The following is a 25,814-nucleotide window of genomic DNA, read 5'->3' on the forward strand; positions in this document are numbered from 1 at the left end:
TGCCCCCAGCCCTTCCATGCAGCTGCATCTCCTGAGTCCTGCCCAGGGTCTGTACAGCAGCCCTGCTGGAGGACAGGACAGGGGGCACGAGGCTAAGGGCAGTACAGCCGCACTGGAGGAGCTGTCGGCGTGGGGTTCTGCTCCTTTCGCCGCTGCGGTTCCTGGGAGAGTCCTGAACCGCAGGGATCTCCTGGGACCCGCAGCAACGAAAGGAGCAGAATGTGGGGCGGCCCCACACCGGTAACTCCTCCGGTGCGGCTGTCCTCCGGCGGGGCCACTGTACAGACCCCAGACAGGAGATGCAGGCACACAGCTGCATGGAAGGGCTGGGGGCGGTACAGCCATTCTGGAGGATCTGCCAGTGTGGGGCCGCCCCATGTGCTGCTCCTCCTGTGTCTTTCCAGTACAGCCTACTGGCTATAAATAGCTTAGTGGTACAGCGTACTGGACCATACCGCCCTACTTGCTCCGCTGGGGGAGACTCCCCAACCGAGGGAGACCTGGGGTCCCTGCCAGGGAGAGGAATGAGCAGGCACCAGAACAGGGTCCCTGCGGGGGGTAGGCTGGGCCTGGAATTCACCCCTCCCCCAAATATCTGAATTGGCAATATTGCTTTTTTGTAAAGCTGCATCTTATCCACAGTACTAGAGACAGCCAGGCATGAAACCTATTTGTAGAATCAGAGAATGATGTCAAGGGGCATTTGACTGCACAGTTAACCCTGTTCTTCCTCCCTTGAGTTCCTCTCTCTCCCACCCCCACTTCCTTCCTTCAGAACATCCCATCAGTTCTCCTACTCCTCTCCTGCTGAAGTCTTGGATCTTCAAGCGGGGTGGCACTATTGCTGCTGCTACCCATGCCTGTGGGAGAGCTGACGCCTCTGCCTTCTTACTCCCAATTCCTCCTACCCAGTGAGACCCACACACCAAGTGGGAGCTGGGGGAGAAGCAGAGGGCAGTGGGCATAGTAAATAAGCTGGTCAGGGAAGAGAAAGGAACCTCTCACTAACGCAGCCACCAAGAGAGCATCTCCTCTGAGTGAGTGGGGGGATCAAAGGGTTTAAAAAAAAACGTTTGGCAGCTGACTGGAAAAACAGGAGGCAGCACTGGAAAGCCAGGGAGCAAGAGAACAGATCTGAGCTCCTGTCCAAATTCTAGACCTACAGTAGCTTCTTCACACATTATGTCCCACCTGGTCAGAAATTTACTACCTGTAAATATCAGAACCCTGATTCAAGCACATATGCCCATTGTGTGACAGGCACACCATGGAGATTTCTGCACATTCAGGAAATACCATTAACATTGCTGGTGCAGGAGGCCTGCTCAGGCAGGTTCATATTTACTTTCACTCTTCTTTTATCAAGGAGTCCCAGCTTTTCAATGAGGAAAGCTCCCAGCTTGATCCCCTTAGTCAATTAGATTAAGGAGCATTTCTAAAGTCCTTTCACATACTCAAGGAAATCAGAAAACTGGAAACACTTCAGTCCTAATCCTTTGGACTAAAAAAAAAAAGCCTTTCTACACTTATGAACACTCATCACTAACATGCCTTCCCCTAACAAAGGAAAGGTCTAAGGAATCCAACATGGAGTATAGTTCACACAGGGTCAACTGTAGATTTTTCACACCCACTCACTGCTTGGGATGAGGGGGTATGAATGATCTCCACCTCCGGTTGTACCAATGGAAGAAGGAGTGAGGGAGAACTAGATTCTCTATGTATTTTCAGCTCTTCACTTCAAGAGGGTATTGAGCCATGAGTTGCTGAGGCTAATACTGTGCCCCTTAAAGTACAGAGCCCCAAGTGTCATTTTTCCTGCTTATGCTTAAAGCCAGTTTTGATGTCCCCATTCTTTTCTTACCTGGCAGCTGTCAGTACCACCATCAATATTCCCAGCACAGAGCTCAGTGTTTTTAACTCTTCCATTCAGAAATTCAGGGCGATTGCATACTTTATTCTCAATCACAGGGAAGCCAGTTTCTTTAAGTTTACCTTCTCCACCAGTACCTTTGTGAGTAAACAACAAAATAAGTATAAATTGCACAGATAAATCAACTCCATAGCAGAGGCAGTATGATCCAATGGATAGGGTGTTGGCCTGGGAATCAGGAAACCTGGCTTCTGTTCCTGGCTCTGCCATTGACTCACTGTGGGCCTGATCCAAAGCCCATTGAAGTCAATGGGAGTCTTTGCCCAAATCACTTAACTTCTCCGAGCCTCATTTTCTCTATCTATAAAATGAAGATAATACTGATTATTTTCCTTTGTAAAGTGCTTTGAAATAAATAAATAAAAAGCAGCAGACAAGGGCTTAGTATTGATTAGTATTGATAGGCTCTCATTAGGATAGCAGCACGGCTGATTCAGCAAAAAAGATGAAGGCATTAGCTTGGATTTATTTTAAAGCTAGCTCAAGTATGTTAAACCTCAGGGTGGGAAAATCTGCAAAGGTCAAAACATCTGGAAGCCAGTGTGGTGATGGGATATGACATTTCAAATATGCATCTACCCACCTGCAAGATGCCACAGAACCCCCTGAGGCCAAAGAAATCCACAGTTGAGAACAGGAATCTGACAGACAGTTTGCTTGAAACATCATAAGACAAAGGTCCCAACCATTGTGGAGACTGGGAATGTTGAGTACAGACACGTCACTCATCTTGAAAAAGATGGGTTTTTAAGAGGAGGGTCTTAAAGTGAGAGTAGTGGCATGGCAAACAAGTATGTGAAGGACATTTCTTATGTAGGGGCCAAGATGGAAAAATGTGCACAGATGGGAGCAGGAATCAAATGGGGTATTATCATTATTATGAACGGCGTGTACTAGCTAAGGACCAACCAAGAATAGGCCCCAGTGTGCTAGGCAATGTAAACACACAAAGTAGCTGACCCCGAACAGCTTGCGGCCTAAGCAGACAGGACAGACACAGGACGAGGGAATGGCATCACTGGTGTAACTGAGGGGATAAAGGGGTTGGAATAGCAGACAACGTTCTAATCAAGCAGGGCAATGTGGCAGATTTTGAAAATGAGGACAAGTCTCCTTCTGAGTACGGATTGGAGTCTTTGTGAGAAAGTCATTCAAGAGAATAAACTAAGTCAACATCATGCAGTTTAGAGTAGGGGCAAGGCTAGAAAAATATCCCTGCTGACTGTGCAGAACCCAAGCTGGGGCAACAGACAGGAGGATAAAGAGGGAATGGGTTGACAGATTGTTAGGTCTGATTCTCCTCTCGCTTTATACTGCTTTTATAAAGGTGTAACTCCATGGATTTCAGTGGCACATTCCTGAATGATGAGACAAACTCATAGAGAGAGGGAGGTAGAAAGAATCACATTGCTTAGTGATATTTGCTGTATGGTAAATACTGATGTATATTGATTTGTTTTTTCGAGCACAGAGGGTGCATACATTTGGGGTTTGCATTGATCTTTCAATGGCACTGAATGTGCCTCACCTTTTGTTTCTCCCCAGCCAGTCACATAGCATTCTGCTCTGTTTCCTAACATCACGTTTTCTGAAGGCAAACAAGCTGGGATCACTTCATTGTTGATTACTGCAGGACTGAAACAAAACAAAATGAAAACCAAATCCACAGATGCATAGCTTTAGCTTGTTTGTCCCTGACACCAGTTACATTCTGAGGCTCTGGAGGGAGACTTGGTGCACAACAATGTTGGTTTTCAGAGGTGCTGAGCACTGATCCCCAAATGAAGTCAAGGAGAGCTGTTGGTGCTCAGCAACTATGGATAGCCCTGCAAGTCTTGAGGTAGAACTTTTTTTTAAGTGAGGTGTTCTCTTAGGCCCAAAACAGCTTTCTTCTTAGGACCCTCCCATAGTGTGGTGCATGTACGGGCAAGGGGAGAAGCGACGAGCAGCTGGAGAGACTTGGCAGATCCTTCTGGAGGGGAAGAAATAAAATTAAAATAAATCAGAGAATTTGCCAAGCCACAGCGTGACAGATTGGATTTCAGAGGTGCCTGCTTGGATGTCTAAGCAGGACCCTGGTCAGGGCTTCAGGCAAATGCAAATATACACAGGCATTTTCAGTATACCACAAGAGATGCCTGACTATTATTGTATCGGGGCCCAAATGTTCAGCCCATCATTAAATACTCAGATGGGCTGGGCACTGGGTAGTTCCACCAGAGGGAGAAATCCTCCCACCCAGACCAAGGAGAAGCTATGGAGACACCCCATGGCCGTTACTGCAGCCCTATCTCATCTCCTCCTCAAGATGGGAGATGATGATAGGAGCCGCAAGGCAGAAAATGCTCCAACCATAGCCCTATTGCTGTTCCACTTCCACCCACCCCTCCTCAGTGGTGCTGTCACTTAGCAGAATTCCAGCCTGTCGGGAGTCAGGAAGGCACCCTCTTTTACAATCCCTCCAAATTTGTCTCCTCCCTTCCCAAAATTGTGCAACAGAACCACACTGGTTCTGTTGGCAGGGGGCCCTCCACATGCTTAGATGACAGAGCAGGGTCTGTCCTTACATGCCTAGACATAACCATCTTGAGTCTTAACTGCCCGTCTGCTTGCAATGCAACTGGACTGCTCGGGATTCAACCAAGATTCAGGTGCTGGATGCCTGGGATCTGATTCTTTCCTTGCACCTTGTGCAATCATTTACACCTGCATAACATGGGCATAACACCCGTCTCTTTCATCTTGGAGAGAATATCTTCTGCAGCAGAAAACAAGAAATTCATTTCTTTTTCAGGATCCACAAAACCTAGCAGGTGTCAGGTCATTTTCCATGTATTGACAAAGAGCCAGGTTTAAATAGTCTTGCTTTAAGATCCATATGAAACTCTTCTGACTAATTCAGGTGCCCTGCTTAGACTTCAAATTGTGGCTTGCATAGGTTGAAAATGGAACAGAGATATTTCAAGATCAGACCATACTGCCGACTTCTCTCCAAATTTTGACTCCTGATTTTAGAAATTCTAAGAAAATCTCTATGAGGCACTCCCTGTTAAAAAACATTATTAAACCTCTTGGGATCCTTTTGGAATGTGTTTGACATGTAAGTGTAATTTTGATTTATTTAATACAGGAATGCAACTTGGAAAATTCTGCTTGCCATATTCCTTTAAAATCTCTTTAGTCAAACCATGTAATTTAACTATGTTTCATCTTGATGGGGACCTATATCAGTCTTCAAGTATGTTAAAGGCTGTTATAAAGAGGACAGTGATCAATTGTTCTCCATGCCCATGGAAGATAGGACAAGAAGTGGAGTGGGCTTAATCTGCAGCAAGGGCGATTTAGGTTAGATATTTAGAAAAACTTAGCTCACGAAAGCTTATGCTCAAATAAATTTGTTAGTCTCTAAGGTGCCACAAGTCCTCCTTTTCTTTTTGCGAATACAGACTAACACGGCTGCTACTCTGAAAAGAAAAACTTTCTTACTACAATGGTAGTTAAGCTCTGGAATGGGCTTCCAAGGGATGCTGTGGAAATCCCATCTTTGGAGATTTTTAAGAACAGGTTAGACAAACACCTGTCAGGATGGTCTAGGTTTACTTGGTCCTGCCTCAGCGCAGAAGGCTGGACTACATGATGTCTCCAGGCCTCTTCCGGTCCAACATTTCTATGATGGAAACTGGTCTGTTCTGTAGTATTTTCAATAATCTTCTCTGTCATTAACATGTGTTCTGCATAGATGTAAACACATTTTTGAAGCTTGTAATAAATGCTTAGAAATGATTTCATAAACTTTGTGGTATGGGTAACTGCCCACTGTCCATTAACTAGTCACTTCCACACCACGTAGTTGTCAGATCTAAATCCAGACAAAGACACTCATGACTTCAGCTAAAGGGCTTTAGGGGGAAAGCTTTGGCTGAAACGATACCTGCTCATCTTCAGCAAGGCAATGTCTGCCCGACCAGGTTCCTTGACTATTTTCTCAACATCTCGGATTTGCACAGACGACTCCTCTGCCTTTTCAGTGTGTAGTCCAAGGAAGATTCTGTATGAAGATGTCCTGGATGACCTGGAAGAGGGGATTGCACATGGTGAGGTTCTATACAGATAATCAGGGCTTGCACCCCTGCTGAGTGGGGAGCAAGTCCTGAAGAACTGTAATTGATAGGGAACTGGGACATACTGATGATTTTTGCAAAAAATCTAAGTATTAGTTGGGATTTTTTTTAACGTTTAGCTCTTATAGTTATGAAGAAATCCACAGTCTATAAAGTGATGTCATGTTTTCTTCCTGAATCTGCAGATATACTGCTCCAGCGGCTCTGCTGCTGCTTTCCCAAGTAGCAACAGTGGACATGTGATCAATTTCACAGCTGCTACTCAAAATCCTATGAAGGAAGGTGCATAGGAGGTACAGTGTGAATTACAATGTCTGACCAAGATACAGAGACAGGCAACAGAGACAGGCAGCGGGGCTATTTACTGGGGAGGAAGACCTGAAACAAGGTGTAGACATATGCTCTCCCCCTCTGCCCCAGCAACCAAAAGACTGGGAAAAGGGTAGAAGAGTGTTGACACAAACCCTCCCCATGCAGCAGCAGCTAGTCGGGAGATAGAGTGGTAGAGATCCACTCCACCCAGAAAAGTGGGGGAGGGCAGAATGGTGCCGTGGTTAGACTGAGGTGCTAGGAAGGGGATGGGGGTAGAGGGAGGAGGAACTCTGGGAAGATGTCTTTTGCTCTATCAGCAAGCAGAGGAAGGTAGGCATGGGAGGGGTGGATAGGTGCACAGATTACTACAGTGATGAGTGTGGTGTTCAAGAGCCTACATAAACAAGGGCGCATCACTTTTATCAGGCATTGACCTACCAGGCACTGATATGAAGGATAGACTCCTTCAGTAAGTTCAGGAGATAGCATCCTGGTATTAATCACAGCATCCTTCCTTTTAGCTGAAGCTAAAATAGTGGGAGTTGGAGGGGGTAGACTTCTCATCAGGGTTTTTCACTGTTATTCCCATTAAATCTTTCATATTGAGCTAAAGCTAGTAGTATTTATAGTCCTCTAGCTAGTAGAAAATTTGCCACGCTCCACATCCCAGAATATTAAAGGAACTGCCACATGAAATTGCAAGCCCAACAGCAAGGATTTTTAATGTATCTGTGAACTCAGGGGAAACGCTCTATGACTGGAGAGTTGCTAATATACTTCCTATTTTTAAGACAGAGATAAAGGGTAATTGGGATAAAGTATAACATGGTTTTACAAAAGGTAGATCTCACTCTTTGAGAAGATAACTGATTTTTTTAAACAAAGGAAAAGTCCTAGATCTAATCTACTTGGATTTCAGTAAAGCATTTGATACACTTCCACATGGGAAATTATTAGTTAAACTGGGGAAGATGGAGATTAATATGAGAATTGAAAGGTAGTTGAGGAGCTGGCAAAAGGGGAGACTACAACAGGTCATTCTGAAAGGGGTCAGGCTGAAGGGAGATTACTAGTGGAGTTCTTCAGGGATCAGTCTTGGGACCAACCATATTTAACATTTTCATTCATTACCTTGGCACAAAAAGTGGGGATTTGCTAATAAAATTTGCACATGACAAAAAGTTGAGAGTTGCTAATACAGAGGAGGACCGGAATATCATACAAGAAGATCTGGGGGACCTTATAAACTGGAGTAATAGAAATGGGATTAAATTTAACAGTGCAAAGTGCAAGGTCATGCATTTAGGGACTAACAACAAGAATTTTTGCTATAAACTGGGGACTTATCAGTTGGAAGCGATGGAGAAGGAGAAAGACCTGGGTTTATTTGTCAATTACAGGATGACTTTGAGCCACCAATGTGATGTGACTGTGAAAAGGCTAATGCAATCCTAGGATGTATTAGGCGAGGTATTTCCAGTAAAGATAGGGAAGTGCTATTGACATTATACAATACACTGGTGGGACTCCATCTGTAATACTGAGTTCAGTTCTGGTCTCCCATGGTTAAGAAAGATGAATTCAAACTGGAACACTGAAGAGAAGGACTACTAGGATGATCAGAGGAGTGGAAACCCTTCCTTACAAAAGGAGACTCAAGGAGTATGGCTTGCTTAGCCTAACCAAACAAAGGCTGGGGGAGATATGATTGCTCTCTATCAATACATCAGAGGGACAAACACCAGCGAGGGAGAAGAATTATTTAAGTTAAGGGCCCGTGTTGACACAAGAACAAATGGATATAAAGTGGCCATCAACAAGTTTAGGTTTGAAATCTAACCATCAGAGGAATGAAGGTCTGGAACAGCCTTCCAAGGTAAGCAATGGGGGTGCAAAACCTAACCGGCTTCAAGGCTGAGCTTGAAAAGTTTATGGAGGGGATGTATGATGAGACTGCCTACAATGGCATGTGGCCCATCTGTGACTGCTATTAGCAAAAATCCCCAATGGCCAGAGCTGGGGCACTAGATGGGGAGGACTCTGAGTTATTACTGAGAATTCTTTCCCAGAAGTTTGGCCAGTGGGTTTTGCTGGCATGCTCAGGGTTCAAGTGATCGTTATATTTGGGATTGGGAAGGAATTTTCCCACAAGTCAGATTGATAGAGACTGTGGAGGGGGGTTTCGCCTTCCTCTGTACCATGGGGCAGAGGCCATTTGCTGGTTTAAACTTGAGTAAATGGGGGATTCTCTGTAACTTGAAGTCTTTAAACCATGATTTGAGGACTTCAGTAACTCAGCCAGAGGTTAGGGGTCTATTACAGGAGAAAGGTGGGTGAGGTTCTGTGGCCTGCAATGTGCAGGAGGTTAGATTAGATGATCACAATGGTCCCTTCTGGCCTTTAAGACTATAGGTCTATGTAATCATATTTTTGGCCATCTCTTTGTATCAGAATCTGAAAAACAAAGCACGTTCTGGTCTCAGCTGGAATTTTACATCTATAAATGTCATCTACGTCAGTGCTTCTCAAGCTATCTGATGTGAGGGACCGGCATTTTTTTTTCCAATGTGCGTGCAGACCGGCAGCTGATGGCTTGTGGATCGGCACCGGTCCACCACTTTGAGTAGCACTGATCTACGTCAAAGTTTGAATACAACAATAAAATTGCAAATGCTGCAACTCTTATAGCTACAGCAACCATGAAGTCAGATGACTAGATACTCTGTTTTGGATGCAGAGTTTTGCTTATTAAGGTCTCACTAAGCATCCCACTAACATTTATTATGACACGAAGCTTTCTTTTCAGCCATCAGTGTGTCAGCTTCACATGGCTGGGTGACTCCTCAAGATAGTAAGTTGCTCTCTTGAGATATCCAAGCATTTCTCTTGCTTATTACACATGCACAAAATCAGGGCCTGACTGTGCTGCCCTTACAGATATGAACAGGTTCATTATTCAGTAAGGAGCCTCACTGTTACCCTCTCTCTTTCTCTCTGCTCTAACTTGAATGAACTGAGCTTGGGGATGAGAAGTAACAGAGCAGTTAACCACTCTAAGAGCCATCATGTAGGTGAAGCATTGGCTGGGTAAGAGTATAAGAATATAAGAATGGCCCTACTGGATCAGACCAAAGGTCCAGCTAGCCCGTATCCTGTCTTCCGACAGTGACCAGTGTCAGGTGCCCCAGAGGGAATGAACAGAACAGGTAATCATCAAGTGATCCATCTCCTGTCGCTCACTCCCAGCTTCTGGCAAAAACCAGCTTCTAGTTCAGACAGATCAAAGAAACACTTTGCCAAGCACACTTTTTTCCCCCTTCGATATGCCTCTCCAGTTGTAGGAAATATCTGCAGCTGCTACGATAGACACTTACCTATCTAAGCAGTGTTTGGCGGTAAGAACCCACTGTGGGGCTATCAGAGTGCCACCACAAAAGTGCATGTTGAAACTGGAATAGAGAGGAAAGGCATGAGATTAGTTTGAGAATGTGAAGTTAATTCTCCACTATCACAGCAATGCACAGTTAGGACTACTAGAAAACTATCAACTTCACTTATTCAGGAGCTTTTAGGATTCCCAGATTTTATTCTACAGATCATGAGAAAGAAATTACTGATTTTCATCAAGAGTTGAGGTTTGGTTGGCTCAAAACATGAGAAAAGATAGTTGACACCTATCTTGAATTTTGAAAGATTGTCCCAATTTCAACAGGAGGGTTCTGTGTTCAGAAGTATAATCAATATTATGACATATCTTAATTAGGGCTGTCAAGCGATTAAAAAAAATAATTGCTATTAATCATGTGATTAAAAAGATTGATTGCATGATTGATCGCATTGTTAAACAATAATGGAATACCATTTACTTAAATATTTTTGGATATTTTCTACATTTTCAAATATATTGATTTCAGTTACAACACAGAATACAAAGTGTATTGTGCTCACTTTATATTTATTTTTATTACAAATATTTGCACTGTAAAAAACAAAAGAAATAGTATTTTTCAATTCATGTCATACAAGTATTGTAGTGAAATCTCTCTATCATGAAAGTTGAACTTACAAATGTAGAATTATGTACACAAAATAACTGCACTGAAAAATAAAACAATGTAAAACTTTAGAGCCTACAAGTCCACTCAGTCCTACTTCAGACAATCACTCAGAAAAACAAACTTGGTTACAATTTGCAGGAGATAATGCTGCCTGCTTCTTGTTTACAATGTCACCTGAAAGTGAGAACCAGCGTTTGCATGGCACTCTTGTAGCAGGCGTTGCAAGATATTTACATGCCAGATGCTCTAAATATTCATATGTCTCTTCATCTTCAACCACCATTCCACAGGACATGCGTCCAAACTGATAATGGGTTCTGCTCGATAACAATCCAAAGCAGAGCAGACTGATGCATGTTTATTTTTATCATCTGAGTCAGATGCCACCAGCGGAAGGTTGATTTTCTTTTTTGGTATTTCAGGTTCTGTAGTTTCCGCATCTGAGTTTTGCTCTTTTAAGACTTCCGCAAACATGCTCCACACCTCGTTCCTCTCAGATTTTGGACAGCATTTCTGATTCTTAAACCTTGGGTCGAGTGCTGTAGCTATTTTTAGAAATCTCACATTGGCATCTTCTTTGCGTTTTGTCAAATCTGTTGTGAAAGTGTTCTTAAAACAAACATGTGCTGGGTCATTATCCGAGACTGCTATAACATGAAAATATATGCAGAATGTGGGTAAAACAGAGCAGGAGAAATACAATTCTCCCACAAGGAGTTCAGTCACAAATGTAATTAGCACATTATTTTTTAACGAGCATCATCTGCGTGGAAGCATGTCCTCTGGAATGGTGGCTGAAGCATGACTGGGCATACAAATGTTTAGCATATCTAGCACCTAAATACCTTTCAACGCCGGCTACAAAAGTGCCATGCGAATGCCTGTTCTCACTTTCAGGTGACACTGTAAAGAAGAAGCAGGCAGAAGTATCTCCTGTAAATGTAAACAGACTTGTTTGTCTTAGCGATTGGCTGAACAAGAAGTAGGACTGAGTGGACTTGTAGGCTCTAAAGTTTTACATTGTTTTGTTTTTGACAGCAGTTATGAAAGAAAAAAGATCTACATTTGTAAGTTGCACTTTCATGATAAAGAGATTGCACTACAGTACTTGTATGAGGTGAATTGAAAAATACTATTTCTTTTATCATTTTTACAGTGCAAATATTTGTAATAAAATAATATAAAGTGAGCACTGTACACTTTGTATTCTGTGTTGTAATAGAAATCAATATATTTGAAAATATAGAAAAACATCTGAAAATATTTAATAAATTTCAATTGGTATTCTATTGTTTAACAGTGCGATTAGTCGTGATCAATTTTTTTTAATTGCGATTAATTTTTTTGAGTTAATCGCGTGAGTTAACTGCGATTAATTGACAGCCCTAATCTTAACCATTTGGTTTGTGGTGTCCTACTGGACAAATTTCAAAAGCTTGCAATCCTGCATAGCTGTGAGTAGGTGATTTGAACTATAGCAGTAGATAGGCATATATCACTGATGCCAAGGTATACAATTTTCATTGTCTTAAGGACAATATTTTTTATGGTGACCAGCAGATTTTTGTGGGCATTTTCATCAGGCCTTTTCTTAGCACTGCTAGATCTCTATAACTAACCACAATCAATATGACACTGAAAAAGGTCCTGGAGATTATGGCTTTGTTACAGCTTTGATAAAAGTCAATGGAAGTATTGCTATTGGCTCCAATGGAAACAGGACTGGATCCTATATAAGCAGGGATGACAGAAAACCATCTGTACAAATTTTAAATTGCTGGCTCCACCCCTAAATCCCCATGGCAGGATACAAATAACTCCCGTTGCGTTCAGTGGGAATTATTTGTTTCCTATGTCAGTAAAATTAAAGCACATTTTGGACGAGTGGTTCAAATCTGCCCTATGTAAATGTTTAGGACAAAAATGGGAGGGGTTCTAGTTAACTAAATTACATTTACTAGCTTGGGACAATCTTGTCAAGAGGAAAAACATTGTGCCATATATTTTGTTGAAAAGATTTATTTTAGAGGCATTTCAGTTTGGGGGCATTTTTAGGGAGAGATCAAGACTACTCTCCAGAAGGTGTCAGCTCCACATACAGAAACACGAAGCGTGAAGTCCTTTCTGTAAAGTTGTTACTGAGGTGCCCCATGTAGTGAGGTGCTTTCTAAGTTGTAATGCAATGTGGAATAGTTATACCTTGTCCTGAGACTGATTTGCCAGGGCCAAGAGTGTGGATTTGAAACACACCCACCCACAATCCTTGTAGGGCACAGCTTCGGAGCGGTCTTGGCTTTTCCACACTCATATTCGGGAGGAGCTAAAGAACAAAATGAAGTCAACCTGAAGAATTTTTAAGCAGCTGTTATACGATCCACAATATATTTAAATAAATGGGGAGAGGAAGGTTATCTTTACAACTTCTCTAGTTTGTCACTCTTTATGAAGCAATTACACAGCAAAAACTGCATAAACATTGTTAGGTTATTCTTATCTGGAACAGTTAATAATGTCTGTGACCAAAATATTACTTTCAAGATGATAACACATTGATTTACATGGCAAAGAGTTTACAGATGTAACATTTGGATATCAGCGAGTCAGAAACAAAATGGGGCTAAAATTACAATAAGGGGAAAAGAACAAAAGAAAAAAAAGAAAACATATTCCCCAAATTGCCTCAGTAAGTATCCTTACATCTCTGACCAAGTACAGCAACCCTACAAGCCATATCTTCTCACTGCATTTAAACTAATCTGGAGCAATGGTAAATGAAGTTCAGTCACTGTCCCTGTGTTCCCTGCCAATGGATAAGCTTTCAGAGCTGTCCCTCTTTAAAAGTGTTAGGGAAATCCAGGACTATCCTCTCCACCAGGGTTTGATCCAGGGAATAATGGTGGGCATCTTATGACTGTCTCCCTGGATCACTTGCTACCAGCACCCTCTCTTCCCATAGAGTAAAGTAAAGAACTGAAAATAAAAATAAAGATTCTGACCTTCACAGTTCCACCAGTCCTCTCTTTGCAGGAATGGTCAGGCCACAGTAGCTCATTGGGAGTGCAGTTTACTTCCACTGTCTGCCTGCCACTCAGCTACTCTCTTTAACCTCCTCCTCCTCCTCCAGCCTTTGCAGGTGGGGGTGGTGTGAGGCTGCCTGGGCCCAGAGCAGCTCCTTAACCCCTTCTTCTCTAGTGTGGAGTTTGTATACCCCAACAGTGACCCGCCTCAATAAAGCCAGTGGGGTTGGTTTACAGTTGTGGTATGTGTATCTTGCAGAATCCCTTATTCTGCTTACCTGCTCTGTTCTGGGGTTTGGTCAGGGATACTCACCAAAGGACAAGCATCATGTGTCCATCTTACAAAAATACAGAGTGGAGAAATTATATAAATTCTTGGGCCAGGGACTGTCTCTTTGTTTTATGCGGTACAGTACTTAACACAGTGGGCCATGGCTTCTAGATGCTACCATCGTACAACACCACATAATAATTAATTAACTGACAGGCAATCCAGCTCCTGGCAATAGGCAGTATTTTCAAACCCTTTTGTGTGCACATTAGGCAAAGTGTAAGCACATATTTGCATATACTTTATTTTAATTTTTAAAGGTTTCAGCTAGTCTGGCTATTTTTAGGGCGAGATCTCTCAAAACCACCTTTTATTAGTTACTGTTTCAAATAAGTTGTTTTGGGAAAATGTTTGTGGTCCATGTAATATTTGCCATTACAGGCAAACCAGAGTGCTCATGTTTTTCTGAACTTTCAAAATCCTTTTCCAGAGAGCTAAAAAGTTGGAGCTACATCTTAACTTCCATATGCACTCAGACCTCCTATTTCATTAAGTGGGTCCTAGGGTTTTGATTTGCACACAGTGTTTTGGATATGAATGATTAACCATTGCAACATAAATACATAAAATCTTTAGAAAGCATGTAGTGGGGATAGTCTCATTTCAGGTCACTGTTGTTGTGGTTATTTATTTGTATTGCAGTATGGCCTACCGGCCACTACCACATTGTGCTAGGCACTGTACATACATAACAAAATGCCAGCCCCTACCCAAATAGCTTACAATGTAACTAAGACAAAAGACAACCAGTAGATACAACAAACGTGGGGGAGGAGAGCACAAGGTTAGAGTGAGATGATTATGATCAGTGTGGCAAGCAGCAGTCACAGCCCACCAGCTGCCTGAGTTTTGTCAGACGCATGCATGCAGCTCCTGTTCATGTGTCCCAGAAGCTAGAATATGAGCCTTGCTCTTTAAATTCAATAAAAAGCTTGGAGTAAAACATGAGCCCCTCAACATTTTCTCTTTATTGACCCCCAAATACCTTTCCTTTTAAGTAAACAAATTAAGGGGCTTTGCTCTTAAATATTTAGGGCCAGATTCACTCCCCAGCTACCATGAAGGGCATTTTGCCAGGGAAGGGCAGATTTATTTGTATGTCTCGGACTGCACCCCTCCAGCAGAGGATCCCAGAGAGATACGCTAAATAAGCTTATCTCTAGGTCAGCCTGGCTCAGCCTTCTCCTGCATCTATCCCACTCAATAGCAGTGAGAGCAACCTGCAGATCTGGGGCCTGATCCAAAACCCACTGAAGCCAATTGGAAGCCTCCCATTCAATTCAATGGACTTGGGACCGGGCCCATACTCTGGGGTGGGGTTTAGTTACATCCGTGAATAAGAACCTCTGTGTAGAGTTTGCCTCAGATGTTTAAGAGTGACTAGTGATGTCAGGTGCTTCAGTTTTTGGATGACCACCTCCAGCAATGACAAACAGCATATTCTGTAGGGATCAGACAATCTTGTAGAGATTAGATCCAACTTTTTTACCTAAACTTTAGCTGATTATTACCAGCAGATGCTGTTGTCAGTTACATGGAGCTATAATTTGAAATATAAAGCTATTGTTAAAGCCTGTCTTTTCCACTCAAATTGAAAAATAAAATTACCCATTGCAAGTGTCAAAAACATTTTCAAAAGCGTAAATGGGGGAAACAAGACTCTTTAAAGAATAATTACGGCACTCGGTGATTTCACAGTATTCCCAGGCTTTCCTTGGGTCTGTCGTATAGCACCAAGGACCATTAATATCTCCGTCAGGATTCCTGCAATACTGTAATAAATACAGAAATGAACAAACAGTAAAGCCCTGACTATTAAGAAGGGAATTAAAAAGTCTATTGATTTATGCTTTTATAATAATATAAAACTAAATGTTGGATTTTTCCCCCCAGACAATATTTCACTGTTTTGTTGATAATCATTTATTCTCATTGCAATAAAATCTTTTGTTTTCTTTTTCTCATAACTGTTAGATGAATTTAGTGAAATGTCATGAAAATAAAACTGATACAACTTTCTTCAGCCAGGCAAGCCACAAGTAGCAGAGCCAGCCTGAAACTCCGATTGATCCTATGGACTCAAGAGTACAACAAACATAAGATGGGATTTTCCTAGAGCGCTCAGTGTTAGCCTAACTCTGTTCCCACTGAAGTCAATCAGAGTGGTTAAGCCAATGCTAAGCATATTGCCAAAGCACACTTTGTTTGCAAGATCTTGAGGAGATGGCAAAGAGCATCTTTTTGAGGTTTGCAAAGGACCCCGTATGTCATGGGGCCAGGCAGGTACAGTGGAAGCTTCTCCTACATAGTTTGCCAATGCACATCAATCCCAACCTGCTTAAATACCGCAGTGCTAAGAAATGTCTAAATGTTTCCTCCCCTCTCCACCATTTGTGTCAGTTGTGAGTTGCCCCCTGAGAAGACTGCCAAATCTGCTGAATTCTCTTGTGGGTTTTTTGGTGAATAAACATACCCAGTGGAACAGGATGAGGCCACCAATATCATTAGCATATGTTTATTTACACAGGCTTTTCCCTGAGTTAATACTTAGGAGGGAGGGAATTGCTTTGGATGTGGGGTGGGAGCTAGGGTCTTTTCTATTGGGAAGAAGAAGACAAGGTCAACAAGGACAACAAGAAGGTGGTCAAGGAAAGTGTGGGCCCCTTAGTGAATAAGAGAGGCAATCTAGTGACAGAGGATGTGGAAAAAGCTAATGTACTCAATGCTTTTTTTTGCCTCTGACTTCATGAACAGGGTCAGCTCCAAGACTACTACACTAGGAAGCACAGTATGGGGAGGAGGTGACCAGCCCTTTGTGGAGAAATAAGTGGTTCAGGGCTATTTAGAAAAGCTGGACGAGCACAAGTCCATGGGGCTGGATGCGCTGCATCTTAGGGTGTTAAAGGAGTTGGCTGATGTGATTGCAGAGCCATTGGCTATTATCTTTGAAAACTCATGACAATGAGATAACTGGCTCTGTCAATGAGGGGAAAGCAGTGGATGTGTTATTCCTTGACTTTAGCAAAGTTTTTGATACGGTCTCCCACAGTATTCTTGCCAGCAAGTTAAAGAAGTAAGGGCTGGATGAATGGGACCATAAGGCGGATAGAAAGCTGGCTCGCTCGTCGGGCTCAACCGATAGTGATCAATGGCTCCATGTCTAGCTGGCAGCCAGTATCAAGAGGAGTGCTCCAAGGGTCGGTCCTGGGGTCGGTTTTGTTCAATATCTTCATTAATGATCTGGAGGATGGCAGGGATTGCACCCTCAGCAAGTTTGCAAATGACACTAAACTGGGAGGAGTGGTAGATACACTGGAGGGTAGGGATAGGATACAGAGGGACCTAGACAAATTAAGAGGATTGGGCCAAAAGAAATCTGATGAGATTCCACAAGGACAAGTGCAGAGTCCTGTACTTAGGACGGAAGTATCCCACGCACTGCTATTGACTAGGGACTGAACAGCTAGGCAGCAATTCTGCAGAAAAGGACCTAGGGGTTACAGTGGACAAGAAGCTGGATATGAGTCAACAGTGTGCCCTTGTTACCGAGAAGGCTAATGGCATTTTGGGCTATATAAGTAGGAGCATTGCCAGGTGATTGAGGGACATGATCATTCCGCTCTATTTGGCATTGGTGAGGCCTCATCTGGAGTACTGTGTCCAGTTTTGGGCCCCACACTTCAAGAAGGATGTGGAAAAATTGGAAAGAGTCCAGGGGAGGACAACAAAAATTATTAGGGGGCTGGAGCACATGACTTATGCGGAGATGCTGAGGGAACTGGAATTATTTAGCCTGCAGAAGAGAAGAATGAGGGGGGATTTGATAGCTGCTTTCAACTACCTAAAAGGGGGTCCCAAAGAGGATGGATCTAGACTGTTCTCAGTGGTACCAGAGGAGAGAAGGAGGAGTAATGGTCTCAAGTTGCAGTGGGGGAGGTTTAGGTTGGATATTAGGAAAAACTTTTTCTAGGAAGGTGGTAAAGCACTGGAATGGGTTATCTAGGGAGGTGGTGGAATCTCCTTCCTTAGAGGTTTTTAAAGTCAGGCTTGAGAAAGCCCTGGCTGGGATGATTTAGTTGGGGATTGGTGCTGCTTTGAGCAGGGGCTTGGACTAGATGATCTTCTGAGGTCCCTTCCAACCCTTATATTTTATGATTCTCTGAAGGTGCTATGTGTAAGATGTAATTGATTTTATCTGCACTCAGAATTTTATCTCAATGCTTTTTATCATTCTAAAAAAGAACTATGTCAAACAGGCTCTTGCCCCAAATTCAGCCTAGTGCATTAACCGGCTGTGCCACCTAGCCACATCTTAGGGACAAATCCATCTCCCGGGGCTAAATCTGAAATTCTGGGCCAGGTGCTGGAGATTTGTGCAGGTGGTAGGAAGGGGAATGAATCTTCCTCCAAGTTATGACCACAGCATAGCCCATGTGATTCCCTCTCTGAGGAATACACATTTTATATCAAATTAGTGAATTATGTTTGAATGCATCCGTTAATCTTTCCCAAAATCAACCTCCACTCAAATGCAAAGGACAATTCTGATAAATACGCCCTAATTTCAGTTCATGAAAGAAAAGCACTTCTGCTGTAGATTACAAACAACAAAAACAAACAAACAGGGCCTAATCCTGAAAAAGCGTAATCATGCAAGTATACTTTACTGGTACTTGCAGATCCATTAATGTCAAGGGGACTATCAAAGCTGCCAAGATTTTCTCCAGGTGCATTGTTTCCCACGAACGAATGAGAGTGCAGAATTCCATCTCCAAAAGTTCCGAAATCAGGAGATTTCTTTTAAAAGATATTGTTGTCAGTGTTTCTTTTGAATTCTGAACTTCCTCCAGGGTATGTGTCAATTAAAATGTTACCAGGTCTCCCACAGGGGCTGTCCATAAATTACAGAACACATTAGGGGATGGGTTGGTCCTCAGTTGTTCATGTTTGTTTCGGTGTTCCATGGGGTTGTGGGTCTTGAAAAAATCTCCAAACAACGTGTTACGTAATTTATAGGCAGCCCCAAATGTGCAAAGCACAGTTAGCTGGCCCCAGCTGCAGGAGCTCTCGCAGGCTGGAATCTCTGCACACTCAAGCAGCTTCTTCCTGGACGCCAACGTTCTAACTCTCTACCCCACCAGCTCAGCAATTACTTAGGCACCTCCTAATCCCCACATCAGTTTTGCTGCCATACAGCTCCACATCTGCCCAAAGCCCAATAAATTATGCACCCCAGCCCCTCACATTGCCCCCTCACATCTCAGAGCACCTCTGCTTCTCCTGCAGCTCCACAGGTTCTTCATCTCCCCTTCCCATATGAGGTGTTGGAGGGTGCAGAGGGGAAGGGGAGGGAGAGAGCAGATGGACCCATTGCTCCCAGGAGGGGAGGAGGAAGAGGGAGCAGAGCCATCCTGAGCTCTGCTGGGCTTTTTCTGCTCTCTCCTCCTGTGAAAATGGTATCAGCTACTCCTTTGTCCTCTTGGTTTCCCCAAAACTCTCCTCAACTCCTATGGGGAGGAGAGCACAGCCCTGCTCCACCACAGGAGGCAGGGAAGTGGGGCAGGCAGCCAATCAGAGGGAGTTTATTCCCCAGTGGGGTTTGGAGCTAGAGTTTCTCACATCTTTGGGAGTCTGGTTCCAGTGGAGGCCAAAACCACATTACTGAGGATGACATTGAGGGAATTGGCGATGCTAAGAGTGCACACCATGTCCCACACACATCCTGCCTCAAGCCATGGCAGGGGTAGGATATGGAACCACACAAAACTCAGCAGCTGTTGGGTGCAGGGAGGAGTGTCAGGGTAGCTAGAGGGGCACTGGAGTAGGAGGGTGTCTGTGGGGTGGCTGTGTCCTGGGATGGGTCACAGATGCTGTCTAGAGGGGTGTTTGAGGAGTGTGCTGTGGCTGGAGAAGCCTGGAGCCAGTCTTGTGTCCTTCCCTTCTGTCCCTGCTGCTGCTGCTACCGCAAACTGCTCCTTCCAGCAGGGGAGGCTACCTGCAGATATGTTCACTTGAATAAGAGATTTACATGATCAGGTTCTTAGTTTGTTCTGAGAAAAGTAAAGTAAATTAGGAAGAGTTCTTCAGTGTTCCACAAACATGGCAGAGTGGAAAGAATGACTGCTCAATGGCAGGAAGTATTGTCAGAACTGCTGCTTACGTTTTTCTCCAGCCCTGCCCGTGGATGAGTCACTGGCGTGAAATAATCATGGCCGTGAGGTTTCTGAGAACTCCATTCTTGACAAGTCTTGCCACTTCCAGTGGTTGCTATTGTGCCACGATAGTCTTTACCGTTGCCAACTACACAGTCTGCAGCCAGGAGAGAAAACAAGAGGGTGATTCTTTGCTGTGTATCACTCTGCCAAATTCAGAGGTTATGTACTTTTGGTACTTACATGCCCTGTGGTATAGCAGAAAAAGAAACTAGCAGGATGGTATAAGAACGTATAAGATAGCGTAGGCTAGGATATTGCTGGAGATGGGAAAATACTGATAATGAAAATGTTGTTTGTTTTTTGTCAAAATGTGTGTTGGCAATTCACAAAATGTGTGAATTTAGAGCAATTTTATGAAATTCCAATTTTATTTCATAAAATGTCAGGCTAAATATCTTTTACAATCGGACTGGGAAAAAAACAATTGAAAAAGCTCCCATTACAGCAAGTTCCTTGCTTGGTTGGTGTCATTGGGGCTTTCTCAGTAGAGCCGCAGGTTTCAGAGTTAACAATTAATGAAGATGAATGGGGCAGTTCCAACTTCTGAGCAATGGTTTCAGGCTCTCTGAAAACTTACACAGACATCATGCATCACTTCAAGATGTGGCCCCAGTGTAAGCTTTTCCTGGCAGCCTTTAGTGTTAGAATATTTTTTAAAGAAAAGGTTAGATACAGATGACCTCACATGAATCAAGGAGCCAGGGCCTCAGGCATGTGTCTGAAGCAACAATGCATAAAAGCTTGATGTTGCAAGTTTTTAAGCACTGGCTTCAATGGGACTGTTCACATGCTTAAAGTTAAGTACCTACTGAAGCATTTTGATGGATGGAAGTCATATTAAATGCTATAGGTCTTTTACATAATGATTATATTTTGCTGGTTACCTGTTTGGGTGGGTGTCGTTGTATGAAGGGTTGATGCCATCGTTGTCCGAGGGGGTTTTGGTAAAGACAATTGTACATTGCCACACCGCCTCAGATTGCAGTATTCCCATCTCACAGTAGGATCAATGGTGTAACACCACGGGGCTCTATCACCATCTGGGTTTCTGCAATAGTTCTGCTTCAAGTCCCTACAAATGTAAATACAGTGTGTTCTTATTCATGCTATGGCACTAAAAGAGTTTACTGGAACGTCCTATAAAAACATGGTATGCATGTAGACACTAAAGAAATTATGTATTGTGATACAGCAGGGCCAGGGAGCAGTGGGAGAGGGGAAATATATAAGCCCTAGGCTAATTAGACTAGGGAGGGTTGCTACAGGTTAATTGGAGCACCTGTAGTCAATTAAGGCCCTGACAGGAACCTAATAAACCTCCCTGCTACAGGCAATCAGGGGGTGTGAGGAAGGAGAGAGGACTGGAGTTTGGAGGTGTGTTGCTGAGATTTGAAAGACTAGCAAACAGAAGGAAGGGAGACCCTGCCTCAGCATGGCAGGAAGACTCTCTCCGCAGCGTCAAGGACGGAGGGTAACCCTACCCAAGGGGGAAGAGGGGAAGAAACCTGCAGGGGTTGACAGGGGCTCAGAGTGAGGAGCAAACCCAGACCCCTCCCCTGCTTCCCTCCTCTACCACCTTCCTGGGCCACTAACAGGGCCCTTGGTGCCCCAAGAGCAGCGGCAAAGGGTAGCGTCTTAGCCCCCTGCCAAGAAAAGCATGGGACCTACTGTACCAACACTGGCCATTTTGTCATAATACATTTATTTAACATATATAGCAGAAATTCTATTGCCACCATGTGAAAAGAAAACATCCTTTATGGCTAATATATCAGCAGAGGGCTGAAGTTCATATTGACATCATAACTGGTAACATGATCCTTTTTTATGCATGAGGAAACATAAAACAACATTTGCAGAATTTTAGCCAAAAGCTATACCAATATAATGATTTGCTGAGTAATGATTGGTGTCATAATATTATTTTTAATAAAGACAAATAACTGTATACAATAGTAGAAAATATGCAATTATTAAGGCCCTACTTAACTGGCGATATTGTAGAAAATGTGGATTCCACAGTATTAGCTTCCACCGCAATTTTGACAGCAGGAGCCCCACCATGCATGGCGCTGACAACAGGAGCCCTGGCTGCCCCAACCCACTTTCAGCCGTGGGCCCTCTGCTCTCAGGTCCGGGCGGCTGACAGTGGAAAATCACAGAAAAGAAATAATGGACTTTATTACCATTATTACTTTTCTGCAATTTTTCCATGGCTTGCCTGCAACTCAGCCACAATTTTTTGACAATCATCCTGCAATTCAAGTAGGGCCTTAGCAATTATATATTAATAAATATTCAAACAGATCCAGAACTTTTTGCAGCAGGATGGGGAGGGGGGAGATGAAGGAGGGGGGTTGCTTTTAGAAATCAAAATGAAGGATTTTTTAAAATAAAAATTAAGAAAATACCAGGCCCTTTCCTCGAAGTTCTTATGGTCTAAGGCCCAGCAAACACTTTTGCATGTGAATAACTTTATGTGTGAGAATAGTCCCACTGAATTTATTGGGACAACTCCCATGCATATGCGTTTGCAATGTTGGGGCATAAAATAGAGACACTTAAAAGAACATGAAGGAGGATGAAATGGATATGGAAAAGAGGGATGAGGATTTGATGAAAAGAATGTGGGTCATATAATATGTAGTTTGCTAGTCATATAAATACAGGTATATTTAATCAGAGACTGAGGTGCGGCAAGAGAGGAGAAGCAGATAGTAGAGGAATGGAGAAAAGGAGTACTTATGGCACCTTAGAGACTAACAAATTTATTAGAGCACAGGAATGGAGGACACTGTGGAAAGTAAGGCCACAGAAGTGGATACTGAGCAGATATTTAAAAGTGGAGAAGAGAGATGTGTGGTGCACAGAAAAAAAGGATGTATTTCCAGGTACAGGTAGAAGCATGAAAAATGGCACAAGAGGCCAAACTTGGAGGAGGAGGCAAAAGGAGCAAACAGTTGGTCAAAGTGCAGATGACATGTAAGCAGGGTTTCAACTAGGAGTTACGTTGAAAGAGACAGGGACTCCAGGAAAGGCCTTGAGAAGACAATAACATGGTTAGAGAGCTGTGACAGGATGATTATTTAAGCTTCTTTATTTTGGACAGACTAAAGAAGGCAGAAGTGAGTGTTAAGAAGCCCAGTGTGTAGCTATTTACATTGATCCCACCACCCCTCATTCCAATTTGTCAATCCAAGATGGGTTTCCTAGTTATTTATTTACTGTGCATAACAGAGACCAGCATATTTTTAGATACCTATACGCAAATGCAAGGAGTATGGGGAATAAACAGAATAACTGAAGTGTTAGTACATAAAGTAAATTATTACTTAACTGGCAACACAGAGATTTTGCGGCACAAGTCTCATGACTGGAATATTTGTATAGAGGGGTATAGCTTATTCAAGAAGGGAAGCCAAAAAAAAAGGGAGGAGGGGTTGCATTATACATCCATAATATATACACTGGTTCTGAGGTCCAGATGGAAGAAAGAGCCGGACCAGTTGAAAGTCTCTGGGTAAAGATAAAAGGGGGAAAAAAGGGTGATGTCATGGCAGGGGTCTACTACAGTCCACTTAATCAGGAATAGGAGGTGGATGAGGCATTTCTAGAACAAAAAACAGAAATTTCCAAAACACAAGAACTGGTAGTAATAGGAGATTTTAATTACCCAGCCATCTATCGGAAAAGTAATACGGCAGAATACAAAATTTTTAGTAAGTTCTTGGAATGTATCAGGGACAGCCTTTTATTTCAGAAAGTGGAGGAAGTAACCATGGGAACAGACATTTTAGATTTGATTCTGACCAACAGGGAGGAATTGATAGTGAATCTGAAGGCAGAAAGCAATTTGGGTGAAAGTGACCATGAAGCGATAGATCTCATGATTATAGGGAAGGGAAGGAGTGAGAAGCAGAAGAAGAACAAAGGACTTTGAAAAAAGCAAACTTAGAGAACTGGTAGGTATGTGTTGGGGGGAGCAGTAGATGTGATATAGTATTTTAATAAGTCTTCTGACACAGTCCCATAGGACTTTCTCATAAGCAAATTAGGGAAATGAGGTCTAAATAAAATTATTATAAGATGGATGCACAACTGGTTGAGAGACCCTACTCAATGAGTAGGTTTGCTATGCAATGGTTTGCTATTAAACTGGGAGAGCATATCTAGTGGGGTCCTACAGGGATCAGTCTTGGGTCTGGTACTACACAATATTTTCATTAATGACTTGGATAATGGAGTGGAGAATATGCTTATAAAATCTGCAGACGATGCTAAACTGGGAGGGTTTTACAAGCACTTTGTTGAATATGAGACAACAATATAATGCAGTTGTAAAAAAGGCTAATATAATATATAACTCTTCCCAGAGAGTAGTTATCAGTGGTTCACAGTCAAGTTGGAAGGGCATATCAAGTGCGGTCCCACAGGAATCAGTTCTGGATCCAGTTCTGTTCAATATCTTTATCAGTGATTTAGATAATGGCATAGAGAGTACACTTATAACATCTATGAACGAGACCAAGCCGGGAGAGGTTGCTGGTGCTTTGGGGGACAGGATTAAAATTCAAAATGATTTGGACAAATTGGAGAAATGATCTGAAGCAAATATGAAGAAATTCAATAAGGACAAATGCAATGTACTCCACTTAGGAAGGAACAATCAGTTGCACACATACGAAACAGGAAATGACTGCCTAGGAAGGAGTACTGCAGAAAGGGATTTAGGGGCCATAGTGGATCACAAGCTAAATATGAGTCAACAGTGTAACATTGTTGCAAAAAAAAAAGCAAACATTATTCTGGGATGTACTAGCAGGAGTGTTATAAGCAAGACATGATAAGTAATTGTTCTGCTCTACTCCACATTGATTAGACCTCAATTGGCGTAGTGTGTCCAGTTCTGGGTGCCACATTTCAGGAAAGTGTGGACAAATTGGAGAAAGTCCAGAGAAGAGCATCAAAAATGATTAAAGGTCTAGAAAACATGACCTATGAGGGAAGAATGAAAAAAACTGGGTTTGTTTAGTCTGGAGATGAGAAGCCTGAGAGGGGACATATCAGTTTTCAAGTACATAAAAGGTTGTTGCAAGGAAGAGGGAGATAAATTCTTCTTCTTAACTGCTGAGGATAGGACAAGAAGCAAGGGTCTTAAATTGTAGCAAGGGAGGTTTAAGTTTAACATTAGGCAAAACTTCTTAACTGTCAGGGTAGTTAAGGACTGGATATAATATTCCCAACCCCCATCTCCTAATTATGACTACAGCAGTCACAAAATACATATAATTTAGCAATACTATACATATTCCTGAGCTGTATGTATTGCAACATTATTTGTATCCATATAAGTAATTTCCATTTTCTTAGATTCTCCCATACACTGTTCTGGAGCAGGTTTAAAGGCAGCTGTCAGATTCTCAAATACATAACACAGTGCATACTTCTATGACCTACAGTATGGATCTGATGGCAGAATTTGTCCATAAGTCTGATTCTTGGAATATTTATGACAACTCTTAATTTCTTTAAGAGCAATTTAAAAAGACAATATACAGTACTTACATTTAGCCCAGAATTTAACTTTTCTGAAAACAAGCTTTTTTAAAATCTTAGACCAATATAAATGTTTCATTGGTTTAAAAAATAATAATGAAACATGTTATTTTAAATGAAATACATCCTCTTGCAGTGTTTGAAACCACTGCAGTATTAAGATCCTGAAAGTGAAGCTGGCTTAGCTGATTTTCATTGTCCAAGTGGGAGAAACTAAAACAATTAAACAAAGACGTAAAATAGCAACAACTGAATTGGATTTTAAAAGTCT

General features: G+C 42.6%; 1 protein-coding gene across 1 annotated transcript in view; it reads right to left on the reverse strand.

The window, feature by feature from the left end:
* Positions 1-25,814, reverse strand: part of LOC119853184 (plasminogen-like) — a 61,228-nt gene that overhangs the window by 1,303 nt on the left and 34,111 nt on the right. Inside the window, exons 11-18 of the mRNA XM_038395897.1 lie at positions 20,872-21,059; positions 19,933-20,081; positions 15,451-15,544; positions 12,624-12,744; positions 9,741-9,815; positions 5,865-6,005; positions 3,462-3,568; positions 1,865-2,010 (exon numbers count right to left, since the gene is read on the reverse strand). Of these exons, the coding sequence (XP_038251825.1) occupies positions 1,865-2,010; positions 3,462-3,568; positions 5,865-6,005; positions 9,741-9,815; positions 12,624-12,744; positions 15,451-15,544; positions 19,933-20,081; positions 20,872-21,059 (1,021 nt within the window). The remainder of the gene's footprint in view (positions 1-1,864; positions 2,011-3,461; positions 3,569-5,864; positions 6,006-9,740; positions 9,816-12,623; positions 12,745-15,450; positions 15,545-19,932; positions 20,082-20,871; positions 21,060-25,814) is intronic.

The sequence above is a fragment of the Dermochelys coriacea genome, chromosome 3 (assembly GCF_009764565.3).
Source record: "Dermochelys coriacea isolate rDerCor1 chromosome 3, rDerCor1.pri.v4, whole genome shotgun sequence".
In the NCBI taxonomy this organism is placed as follows: Eukaryota; Metazoa; Chordata; order Testudines; family Dermochelyidae; genus Dermochelys; species Dermochelys coriacea.